This window comes from Cryptotermes secundus, unplaced genomic scaffold, assembly GCF_002891405.2.
Source record: "Cryptotermes secundus unplaced genomic scaffold, Csec_1.0 scaffold216, whole genome shotgun sequence".
Classification (NCBI taxonomy): Eukaryota; Metazoa; Arthropoda; class Insecta; order Blattodea; family Kalotermitidae; genus Cryptotermes; species Cryptotermes secundus.
This window is the reverse complement of record NW_019727090.1, coordinates 293,749-307,130: the sequence shown is the minus strand read 5'-3', so window position 1 is coordinate 307,130 and position 13,382 is coordinate 293,749. Positions and strand designations below refer to the sequence as shown.

At 36.4% G+C, this 13,382-nt stretch overlaps 1 protein-coding gene across 2 annotated transcripts in view; it reads right to left on the bottom strand.

The window, feature by feature from the left end:
* Positions 1 to 2,955: 2,955 nt before the first annotated feature.
* Positions 2,956 to 13,382, bottom strand: part of LOC111864336 (CD63 antigen) — an 18,856-nt gene continuing 8,429 nt past the window's right edge. For both annotated transcript variants that reach the window (XM_023851523.2, XM_023851522.2), the window contains 3 exons: positions 12,450 to 12,620; positions 9,395 to 9,619; positions 2,956 to 4,476 (listed from right to left, as the gene is read on the bottom strand). In XM_023851523.2, coding sequence (XP_023707291.1) covers positions 4,330 to 4,476; positions 9,395 to 9,619; positions 12,450 to 12,620 — 543 coding nt within the window. In that variant the 3' untranslated portion in view covers positions 2,956 to 4,329. The remainder of the gene's footprint in view (positions 4,477 to 9,394; positions 9,620 to 12,449; positions 12,621 to 13,382) is intronic.

The following is a 13,382-nucleotide window of genomic DNA, read 5'->3' as shown; positions in this document are numbered from 1 at the left end:
AGTGTTTTGAAACCTGCAGCATGAAAGTCTTTTGAGTGTTGTCTCATCCACTTTCACATCTCCGTTTCAACCTCTTTGTCATCAGCAAAACCTTTTCCACCAAGATATTTTTGTAGCGAACCAAACAGATGGAAGTTACTAGGCACCAACTCTGGGCTCTAAGGCAGATGTTCAGTTCCCACTGTAGTTCTTGAATTTTCTCCTGGGTTGCTTGGATTGTATGGGGTCTGGCATTGTCATGATGAAGCAGTACCCCATTTGCCTGGACATTTTCTGTGAATTGCATCCAATAGCTTCAACAGAATTTCACAGTACAATGCAGAATTCACATTTTCACTGCTACACTACTGTTATTCCTCTGTCAGCTCAAATCAACTTTTCCACCCACTGCACAGTTGCTTCTGTTGCAATCTCAACAGAGCAACCAGGTTTGGCATCATCTGTGACTTTCAAACGTCCTTGAGAGAATTTCTCGTCCAAGTTATGAACCGTTTTACGGGACAGACATGCCGCTTTCATCTTCAGGGTCACTGATGATGAAGGCAGTATACTTCAAAATAATTTTAATAACCTGCCAGACTACATGGTGTGATTTCCAGCTGGATAGCTGTGTACCAACATTTTGAAGCATGTGCTGCCTTAATCTTCAGGATAGAAGATGTTTTCTATGCAGCATGCAGTAGGCCCCTCCAAATCATAGGTACCTATGGCATCATATCCCAAGAGACTTTGATCTCAATATTAGTTCAATTTCATATTTATTCTCTGTAGCATCATTAATAAATTAGAAATAAAACAAGAATGGAGAATTATACTCAAAATTGGGGTAGATCCATGTAGGTAACTTTCTAAAAGTAATTTTTGTATTTCCTTGGCCTTGGTCTGTATTTTTTCAAAGCTGATCACATCACAGATACATGATATGTTTACAGAATAACTTTTTGCTGTATTTTCATTAAAGTTTTGCTATGCAGAAAGTTTTTCAAATGAAGGCTTTTGTACACAATTTAACAATGCTGCCAGTAGCTAGAACATACATTTTATAGCTTCAAACATTAGGATGTTAGATGACTGATGAACTGGATCAGCTTTGAAAGAATGAATGAACGTATAAGGGGTGGGCCTTCTCAGCCCTTGCACTGTGACCTACAGTGATCTATTGTGCTTCCCCTTTTGATTACCCCCTCAGATTCGAAGTGCAGGATTTTGTATTTGGGGGCATCAAAATAATCACTTGATTCCATAAAGTATTGACCCAAGTGACATAATCTTAAATAAGCTAAGGCCTAACATTCACACAGGATATGTGTGGCTGTTTCATTTTCTTCTTGACACCTCTCATAAGTGGGACTGTTACTTAGTCCCAGTTTGAAGAGGTGTCCTTTAAGGTGACAGTGTCCTGTAAGTAGTCCCACCACCCATCGTAGCTGGTTCCTATTTAACTTCAACAGTTCCTTCGCTCTTTAAGCAGAGGGTCCTCATGTGAGTCCCTTTGCTTGCTTGAGTCCAGTCAAGGATCCCCAGCATAGCTTTCAAAGAAAGTGGATGTAGGCTAATTTAAGATAATATTCCCACATTTGCCTGAACTGAAAACATCCTCAGTCTCTGGGCAGAGATTTGAACCAAGGACTTGAACATTTGGTATTTCAATTTCAAATTCTTAGTTCATGTAACAAGAGCTTATGTGCAATTTTTATGATGAAATATTATTGTATTCTATTCTCTGATTCTGTCTAGCAGTTGGACACTTACATGATCATTTAAACATGAAACAGTCAGCCAACTGTGCAGTAAACTTGTAGCCTCACAGTCTGTACATGGAGAGGTAATATAAATTTAAGGTGTGTGCAGAATAGAGTACAGAGCTGTAAGCGGAATGTTGTCTTCTGCATGCAAATTAAGGTCATTGTTCCCTTCTGTTTCTAAACAGTATCATATTCGATGGTTGATGTAATTGCTGTCATGTATGGGAGGGGATAGTTCAACAACTCAGCATAAATAACATTTCCTCCAAATATGTTCAGTTACCGAGGTCCACAGACTCAGTATAACAGAGCTGATATTGAAATTCTTGCCATAAAAATTCTTGTAGAGCTGCATAATATCACTGTTGGACATATTAAGTCTTTCTGTGCATTGATTTGATTACAAGACATGTAATGAATGGATAACTTCACTCCATGAAGGTTCATTATTGTGTTAACAAGAGCCTGTCACTTTTCTTTATCCTAAGTGAAATTCAGGGAACCATGTAACAATTTGTAACATGCTTGTTCTTATACATTAAGCTGTTGTCCCCCAGAATTGGAGGAAAATTCCTTACTGATTGTTGGCAGCTGCTTATTAAGTAGATTGGCACTTATCCTCCTTTACAAACCTGAAGACATACCATGCACGGACTTCCTTCCAAAAGGAAATGATTCTACTTTATATTTAGGAGGTGCCCAATTCAAATGTTGGTTGGAACACTGACTATCATCAGTTTTCACATGGTGTTCCTGCTGGGATAGTACCATAAATTAGGCCATGAATGTTTCCAATTCATTATTCACTAATCATCAACTCTTCAGCTCAGTAGAGTCTGAGATCCTAACAGCATCATGAAATAAAGTAGGAATAAAATGAGGATTAGTATGAATCAGTGCATGCAAAACTAGCACCAAAATCATCAGTGATGCCAAACTTGTTTGTAATGAAAGTAGGAAGGTGTACTCAGACTGGAAGAGAAAGCTGACACCCATTCCAGTTTACTGTTCAGGCACCTGTAATAATCTGTATACAGTGGCATGTCCTCCTGGAACCTGGCTGGACTGGGTGTCATTCCCTGGGAAAGGATGGGATAGCTCATTCATTGAAGCTACTGTTACTGCATGTGGGCAGGACCTACAAATCTACATTATTTTCACTGTGGCAAACTGGAAACAAAACAACACTGTAATAAGGAAATTGTTTAACTCAGTGATAATAACATTCATATTTTAATGATTACATTCTTACACTGAGTTTGAAGTTGACAAAATGCAGTTGTATCAATATAAAACACTAAGTGGCAGCACTCCTTTGCCACCAGATTCTCAATAATGTGACAGTTGTGAAAAGTAATATTTTTAGTTTTTGTTCAAGAAATTAGACTATGTTGCACTTTATGAGGGCTCTTAGAACACAGGTTGCCCAACACTGGTTGAACATCCAAATAACTTTAATCTTGTTGTCATTTTAGTATGGTTGGTAGGGCATGTATCATGCCTCTTAAAGTAGGAGATAAGGTTTAAAATACTTTATACTCCATTGAAATAGTTTCTCTGTATGTATAGTTATTATACACAACACTTTACAAAATATATGGGTGGTCAAATATTTCAGTATACAGACTACAGTTGTCCTCTCCACCTTATCCTTGGATTTCTCATGTTTTATTCAACATCTTGTTCATGTTAAGAAATGGACACTTGAAACATATCACTAAGATAATCATTACAGGTGACCTGTGTTACAGGTCACACTTTGGAAAGTGTAGTGCTATAAAATAGTGTTCTCACTGTTGGATGATAGTCATGATTTGTTTTGGGTGCCTGTATTCCTCTGCAATGAAAACTTGGATGAATGTTTTGTATTCCTCACAAATCTGTGTCTGTGTATGCATAGTATGTATATACTACATATATACATATATGCATATGTGTTCTGGGTGTGCACACTTGTGTATATGTTTAAAAGTATGTTGTGTTGTGTAGCCTTTTAACAGTTGCATGATTGGGAAGTGATTTATAAAACACGATGCTAATGTTCATCTGTATGTGAATATGTTGGATTGAGTGAGTACCTGAAAGGAGAGAAATGGTAACATAAGAGAAAATTCTTAGAAAAGGGATGTTATTTTAGATTGGGGTTTGCATATTCTGCAGATACCTTGTACAGGATATGAGGGTTTCAAGTTTATTCTGTTTTCAATAATGAACTTCATTGAATGAATGTAAACTTTTTATAGAGGTACCAGGAGCATGTATATGATAACAAAGGGAAATCCCTGCATCTGCTTTAATCTGGATAAGTTTTATTTGCAATTTGTTAGGCTGTAGACTTGTTAGTTCTGCTAATAGTGTGTATTTCCTTGACCCAACTGGACAGGAGGAGTAGTTGGTGGAATCCTGGCCAACCTAATGGCATATGGGAAGCCATAAGATGATCACACTTCATGAAATCATGTAATGATATGGTTCTTTAATGTGCTGTTTGTAAGTCAAGCTATGTTGTGCAATATCCTGATTACTGAAAGTATATGCTGTTGTGTTTTTGATGTGCTTCTTGAATTAGCATTTTATTACTTCATTATGCAGATGATGAATGCTTTCTGTCACCATAAAATGAATCTTTTCTAAGTAGACTTTCTCTCAGCTCCCATCGTAGACGCTCACGTTCCGTTTTCTGGTGCCTAATAGATCGACCCAGAGAACAAGCGAACATTACACCCAGTAGCTGAAATCAGAATAAGGTTATTGCAAGTCATTAATTCATTGTTGGTTAACTAATTCTTGGTACTAATTTCTCTAGAAATAAATTGACTCTTCTCCTTCATTACTGTTTATGGTGATGTGTATATATACATATATAACTGTAGAGTGACACAGAAAGGACAAGTAGATGTTACACGTACATGCTGTGTGGTACAGGCCATGGAGGCCCATAGGGTTGTGAGATGTTGAGGTTCCCACATTTTCTAGACAATCGGCTCAGAGATGGCAGTAAGGTTGTCAGCCCTACATGCTGGCCGCCCTTTATCCCCAGGAATATTCCTGGTACTCATTTCTGTTAGAGGCTGAGTCGACCCCAGGGCCATAGTGCGGCTGGAAGGATTAGGTCAATTGAAAAAAATCCAGTGACCTCATCGGGATTTGAACTGGTGACCTTCCAGCTTGTAGCATAGTGCCTCAACCAACTACACTACTGCGTGAAATTTGATTTCTTTGCTTGACAAGTGGTATTGTTGTAACAATTTGTATGTGTGCATCACGCGCTGGAAGTTTATTGATTTTGATGAATAATACTCATACAATTTGAAGCTGAAAGATAATTAAATTGGTAAATACCAAAGCTTCCAAAAATTTGCGTCCATCCTGGCTGAAAACTGAAATATGAGTCCCCTCTTGAAGCTTCATAGGAGCATTGCATCCCCTTTCAAATTCTGAAGTTTAGATGACATCACAAGCAACTTATGACTGCCTCATTTGTTACTGGCATATTTAAACAGCAATATTGCTATGTGCTTAAATATTCAAAATCCTGTTGATCATTTGACCCCACATTGTGTAGTTGCATGTCAACCAAACTCAGACACGTGGATACCATGTTCTGGCTTCAGTTCTGTCCTAAAGAAGCCCCCCTGCTAAGATGATGATTGTTCCATTATCATCAAGGCCAAGGAACCTATATAGAATCAGTGAGCTATGGAAAATTTCCAGATGTTCATAACATTACGTTACTTATACCCAGGGACAGTACAATGTAATACGCTTCATAAACTCAAATCTCCCGAATTATCCAAAACACAGGAATAAAAAGATAATCATAAAACAAATTAATTAATTTAGATTAACTCAATAAAATCAGATTAATCTGGGTGTGGGTGGACAGGTACAAAGTAATGGTGGGAGCTTTATTTCCTGGTCAGTACAATGTGACATGTTACCTAGGACAACAGTACATCCAGTAGGAAGGTTGGGAATGAGACATTCTTGCTCATCCATTTACATGACTGGTGTTTTAGGCCCTCTGTTATTGTTTCTCAGTGCTCAAAGGTATGCTGCTCAATATGCAAATGTATTGTGATGGCTTTTGCTCTTCATCATCATCATCATCATCATCATCATCATCATCATCATCATCATCATCATCACTAGCACGACAGCCCTTTGTGAGCCCTGGCCTTCCTCAGGATTGCTGGCCATTCTTCTCTATTCAATGCTACATTCCTCCAGTTCTTTATACCCAAAATTCTTATGTCCTGCCACACACATTCTTGCCATCTTAACCTTGGTCTTCCCACTCTCCTATTTCCTTCTGGTTTGGTGTTAAGCATTTTCTTGATGGTTCTATTCTCGCTGGCATGTATTATGTGTCCAGCCCACTCAAGCCTTTTTACCTTTATAAATCCAATAATACCTGGTTCATTAAATAGTTTGTATAGCTCATGGTTATACCTCTTCCTCCATATTCCATTTTCTTCTACTGGTCCAAAGATATATCTCAAGATCCTCCTTTCAAATATACTTAACAGCCTTTCATCCGATCTTGACAGTGGCTAAGTCTCAGAGGCATAAGAGTCTTTTGCTCTTACTCTTCTTAAATCTAAATCAACCCTCTTTTATAATTCTCCACTGTCTTTTTTCTACCTCCTTTAATGGCGCACAGAAGTTTGTGCAATGAAGGGATTTTTATTTTCCCATCATAATACTCTAAGGAGTATCAGTGCACTGGAAATTTATTGCAGCCATTTAGTTTCAGCGTATTCTGATATGACCAGACTTTTCTTTGGATTGAAACTTTTATTCTGCTCTTTACTTTTTTTTTTGCATTCCCTGGATACATTTCATGCAGTTATAAAATTCTGCCCCCATCATTTGCTGTCCTTTCTCTAGCATTCCATGAGGGAATGGTATGACTTTTTCTTCTTTTCTTCCTTGCAGAAATTTTAGACACATATAATATTCTTGCCTCAAGACTAGACTATTTTGCATAAAAATTTTTCATTAACTTTTCCATTCTGTGGCTACTTTGTATCTCCAGTTGCATTACTAACTGAGGGGTCACCTCCTTTATGCACAACTGTACCTCTGAATATCTTATCAGCTTACCTTATCAGTCAGCAGGGAAACCTGAATTTTGCCAGTGCCACTCCTTGATTACATGGGATATATCAGTCGTTACTCATCTACTAACAGTTATCTTTACAGCATTGGTCTTGAAGGAGTATGCATATGTTAAACATCACCTTATTTTCTACCAACAACAATTATTTCTTTTTGCATATTTATGTTGTTTATCCTATAGCTACATCACACCAATTTAATAATTCATGCCATTGCTTTGTTACGTCAATTTTCCATATTAATATAAATGATTATCTGTAATCATCATCAGCTTGAGACGTTCATATAACATGCGACTGGATTGCTATATTTTGAATTTCAACAAGTGATGTGAGGACAGAATATTTTGTTGACAGATTTTCTACCAATTTTCTCTTGATCCAATAAGTATATTTGCTAACTTCATGTTCATCACCAATGTAAGCAAAAGTGTAAAGGTTTTGCACAAAAAATTTAGTTCACTTTGTTTTCTGTTTGGTTCAGTTCAACTGAAAATGTGATAAATTCAACTCTTCTTCTGCTCCTTTAAAAGACTATCTACTAATCTTAAAAAAAAAAATATTTACATTCAATTTTGCTATCTGTTGTCATGTCTATACCAGATTCTACTCAACCACTACAATGGGCAATGGATTTTTAACTGTTCCAAGTACATAATAAATTGTCTTCTGTGAGCCGATTGTCTAGAAAATGTGGGAGCCTCAGTGTCTTACAACTCTATGGGCCACCATGGCCTGTTACAGGAAATGCTTTACGTACTTTACTAACAGATTATATTAGGTTTGAGTTTCTCAAAGAGTATGAAGAGTGCAGTCTTTGGGGTTGGAAAGCCACGTAGTTCAGACAGTCTGATGTTTCTGCCTCTGCCTTTAGAGTCAAAGTATAAGCCAAGAAAAAAATGGCAGAAACAGACAGCAAGCAGAATTTGGCTTCCTCGTCAACCATGAAGACAGAAGCCATATGATCCTTCAAACCATTGGGCTTCCTCCAAACTACATGGCTAGTGTTACAACACAGAAGACCATACTTCTGAAGTAACAGATTATTATGCTGTAACATCATGAATTGTGTTATTTTGGATCATAAAGTGAAATATATCTAAATCACCCAGTTCACCTCTGCTTCATATTTGAAGGGTTCTGGGTTTTATTCTTGACGCATATGCTGGCTAATAATTTCCTGAGATCCTCCAGATAAATACGGCCATAGTAGCATAAAAAAGGCAATGATAACTTCCTTCCACATCTTGAATAATTAATAGTTCATAAGTGTCTTCCCATTTGGCACTAGTTGAAAAAGTGAAATTAATTAAACTAGGAAAGAAATATATCTACCCAAAACCCAGACTTCTAAGACAGTTCTGTGGGATTAAAATCCTAAAATAACAATAACCTAACAATATTCTGAATAATCTTTACTCATTCAATGTGGATTTATTTGGTTTCAGAAAGGGTATTTTTGTATATTTTGGTGGAAAAATGCTAGAGCAGATACTGAAATTTTGGTCTGATAAATTTCACTTCATTGAAAGAAACTTTATGCTATTGACAGATATTACTTCAGTTCTGAATTTCGCAGAAGGCCCTGAGTTTAGTACCAGATTCCTTTTTGGATATTTGTGGATATGGCATTAACACTGGAGACTCAAGAAATGCATGTAAAATCTTGCCAAAGACACCTTTACATTTGGTCACTAGAAAGACAGAGGTAGTAGGATAATATTACTTGGAGAAATATGTTGTAAGAATGTGAACTAGATCAGGATCATGTCCAGTGGTGGTACTGACTCTTTGGGTTCTGTCACCAGTAAATATATATGCATGGTTGTTTTTAGAAGCCTGGCAGGTCTTATCATTTTTGGCTTAGATAGTGTCAGTGCCACCTCCAGAGGCTAAAACTGGTTTGAAGTTTTGCTGGACTCTGCATACTCTGTCTTGTTACATTTACAAACTGCTTAAAGAGGAAACCAACTTACCAGGACAACATATCTAATAGTACACTGACATACATTGTCATCTGTATTGGGAAACTGACTTTAATACCAAATTTTCATTCTTTCTTTTATTTATTCTTAGGATATTTAATGAAATTTTTCAACTGCAAAAGTTATTAGCATGACAGGACACCTCTTCAGACTGGGACTAAGTGATAGTCCCACTTGTGAGAGGTGCCAAGAAGAAAACGAAACAGCCACACATCCTGTGTGAATGTGAGGTCTTAGCTTATTTAAGATTACGTCACTTGGGTCAATACATTCGAAGCGCAGGATTGCTGAGGGGATAATCAAAAGGGGAAGCACAATAGATCACTGTAGGTTGTGGTTCAAGGGCCAAGAAGGCCCACCCCTTATTCATTCATTCATTCATTCATTCATATTAGCATGACCTGAAGATGGAAACAGATCCAGTTTCCGAAACGTCGTGTCCTCTATTACCTAGAATTCCAGATGATGGAAAAAGTCCAAAAGCCAAGTAATTCTGTGTGTCATCCACCATCATCAGATCCCTTTAGAATCTACTTCAACATACCTGTAACAGTGCTATGGAAATGGCTGTACTTGCCAGCATGACTGCACTCTGACCCACAACATATAATAGTCTGTTTATGCAGCCATTGCCAGCTATATATTCACATGACTGCAGGCAGCAGGAGGTGGGCACAGTGATGTTTCCATCAGGTGATACTGTGCCTTGTGTTCCATTTTCCAGTCTTCCTTCCCAATCATGGTAACTTTCCAGTCCACAACATTGCAACTGTTAAAATCACAAGGCTCTATTTACAAATTGTCAATGGAAGATGCTCACCAACTAAATGCCATGGCTGAGTGGTTATATGTGGGAGATTCCTGCTTTGTTTTTGGCATGAGACTAATTATCTCCTTGAGGCTTTGTAGTTTTTCACAATCTCTTCTCACAAATGCTGGGATAGTACTTTTAAATAGGACGTGACAAAATACTGAAGGTCAGGATATACTACACAATTTTTCCAGTTCCTTTATATGAGTATTCAATTCAATTCAGTTCAATTTATTTCAAATTCAAAAATAGATCCAGATATAGGCTGGGAAACAACCATTGGATATAGAATGAGTCACAGATCAAAAAACAAACATTCTATTTCCACAGGAACAAGTCAAGGCATTCATAATATAAAACAAAATAAAAAACTTTGCCTCTTACTTTGAGATAAGAGCATAAATTACAGATGCATAGTATGAGATTTGTAATTGTCGTGGTGGTTAAGATTCATCATGTGGTCTTCCAGATTATAACTCAAGGTAATCTGGTATTGACTTCTGCCCTGAAGGTGAAGTCAGTATATTCCCCTGAAATGTTGGTATCCATCTATCAGACTACATGGTGTTAGAACACATTAAACCACAATATGAATAAATTACAAATATTTGAAAACAAAGTGCCCAGGAAAATATCTGGACTTCATGAGGATGAAGTGACTGAGCAGTTTTAGTTATTACATAAAAGGAACTTACTGAGTTGTACAGGTCAACCAGTAAAAATATGGGGGGCTTCAGTGTGCTGGACATGTATCTAGTATTGAAATACATGACAAGTGCATACAAAATATTAGTACGACAACCTCTTAGAAAATGGTGACATGGAAAACTGAAGAGGATACAGGAGGAAGTATTAAGGTGGTTCTTGGGGAGGCAGGTTATGAGGGTGGGATATAGATGGAACAGGCTCACAATCCTAAACATTCATATTTCAAAAGAGACCACTTTGAGCCATCCTGAGGCAGAGATTTAAAACACTTCCAAATACTCTTTATAGCATTCAAAATACAGTTATTTTGCAAAGAATTGTACTTTAAATGAGAAACTTCTGTTGTTCAAAGCAGGCTTTCAGATCACTTCAAGAGCTCCTGTTTTCACTTCTCAGACATACAAAGCATTGTGTATTTGAAGATGTAAACAGGACTTTCAAATTTTTGGTTTCAGGAAATGCCTGATAAATCACTGGGAACTGAAAATTAACAAAGATCTTTTTTTACATTTGCTGTCTTGAATGCTTCATGAGCTCATGTACAACCACATCTTGCAGTACCACATGGAGAATAGCTATGTGACTCCCACACCTAAGGCAGCAAATAGACTGATGATGTAGCAGATGGTCATGAAGAAGGTCATGGAGAACAAGGTAGCTTTCTGGGGCTACTGATACATCTAGGATGTTATATGAACTACAAGTGCATTGAAGTAGGAAGATAAGGAGTCATTCTGTTTGAATTTTAAGTTTTTTAATTATTCTGACCAGATTTTGTTTGTGAGTATAAAAAAATAAATTCTTGGTGAAAATGGCCTATAGGTAGGAATTAAGTGCCAAATAAGTCTGGAAATGGAGCAGTTATTGTATTTTGAATTGCTGGAATAAACTGAACTGAAATTTCCAGTTTCTTTATATCTTACATTAGATCAGAGTGCTGGTGGTGTTTCAGGTCTCTTCAACCACCCAAATTTACCGAACAACTATCCTCCAGTCTATGACATAGAAAGTAGTCTAAACTGTAAGGACGTAATTGCCTTTAAATTTTCTGGATTTGGATAAAACAAACATATAAAACAGCTAAAACCAAAATTTTATTTACTGGGGAGTGCTAAGTAGTCACCATCAGAGAATAATATGATCAAAATAGAAATGAGTATTCTGACTATCAAGAGTTCTACCTTGATAAAATATTGCTTATCAGTGAGATAACAACTAGAGCAAATAAATGATAAACTCAAATGACTCTGGTAATACTGTATGAAAAGTCTGTTGCTCCAAAACATGTAATGGAAGAACAAATTAATCAAAAGTTATAATAATGGAATCAAAGTTTCGCCTTGCCAAAAATATTGTTTTTGGTCTGTGTAACCTTTTACTTGTATATAAAGTGGCAGATATTAACCATTTACTTGGAGCCCATATCTTCAGTTATTCACATATATATAAAATTATGTAGCAGTTGCATTCCTGGGAGACACCATTTAATGTGAAATATGTAAACCAGATATGTTTTTGTGAGAACCAATGTTAAAACTAGGTGTTATATTCTTGAACAGATGTTTTTCAGTAGTAAACTTGGGTCTTATTTAAAAGGGATATAATACTATATTAACGGAAAATAGTTCCTTAATGGTTAGTCTGTCATTTCATTCATCTCTTGCATAAGTTTTGAAAATTTTCTGCAGAGATAATTTGATTTAAAGATGGCCAGAGCTCCTAGCTGATATTCTGGATGTACTTTGCTTTATTTTACTTAGGTCATGACCAGGATGGATCCTGCTTGGTGTTTGGTCTTGGTCCATAGGGCTCAGTTGCCAGAGATTTGGTTTCATTAATTAGTACACTTGGTTGTCGATTTGCGACCACACAAAAAATGAAAAATAAAAGATGATTAAAATGTAAAAGCTTTTAAAAATAAATCATAAAGATGATAAAAAGATTAGAAAGTTTAAAAAATACTGTTAATAAATATATGGCTGACATATGACCAGATCAACTTACAACCTGTCAGTCAGAACGGAAGTCGGTCATAAGTTGACGACCAAGTGTACTTCATTTACATATTTCTATAACTTACCCTCTCCTGCATGAAGTCAATAGTGCCAGCAATTTCAGAATCTGTGTTATAATGTTCCATTGAAACATTTAGTCTGCTCACAAGGTACTCTTTCAATCCATCTTGCAATATGTAGCCAGCAAGACCAGCAGAGAGTTCCAACAGAAATACAATTGCAAGTAACACTGCAAACTGACAGAAAGACACGTTAAAACTTCACTCAGCTAAAGAAATCTGTGAAAAGATACAGCACATACTCATAGTACTTTCTCATTTATGATTCATCTTGCCAGTGTTACCTGGGAAACAAAATTGATTGTTGCTGTGAAGACCACCGTTGATTTTTGAATAGTGAACAACAGTGTGTCTGACCAACAAAGCTGATTTCAACAAATTCAGCATTTTACTATATGTTAGCATCCTGTTGTATTGAGGCATTATCCTTATTATTAAAGCACCCGTCAGTAATACAATATAAAAAAATATAAAAGAAAGATGTCTTTTATATTGTTGCATTATTCAATTCAATTCTTTATTATTTATGTGCGAAGTCAACAGCCACAAGGCCAATTACAGACTTAGCACAGTGTAGATGAAAGTAATTACGTGTACATTATAGACAAACACATTATAAGTCAAAAACAAATTACAGACAATTTCTTGGGAAAACACAATAATGAAGAAAAGTAAACAAACAAGCAAATAAATTATAATTCAATTCAATTCAATTCTTTATTATTTATGTGCCAAGTCAACAGCCGCAAGGCCAATTACAGACTTAGCACAGTGTAGATGAAAGTAATTACGTGTAATATTATACAAACATTAGACAAACACATTATAAGTCAAAAATAAATTACAGGAAATTTCTTGGGAAAACACAGTAATGAAGAAAAGTAAACAAACAAGCAAATAAATGGTAATAATAACAATAATAATAATAATTTCATTATC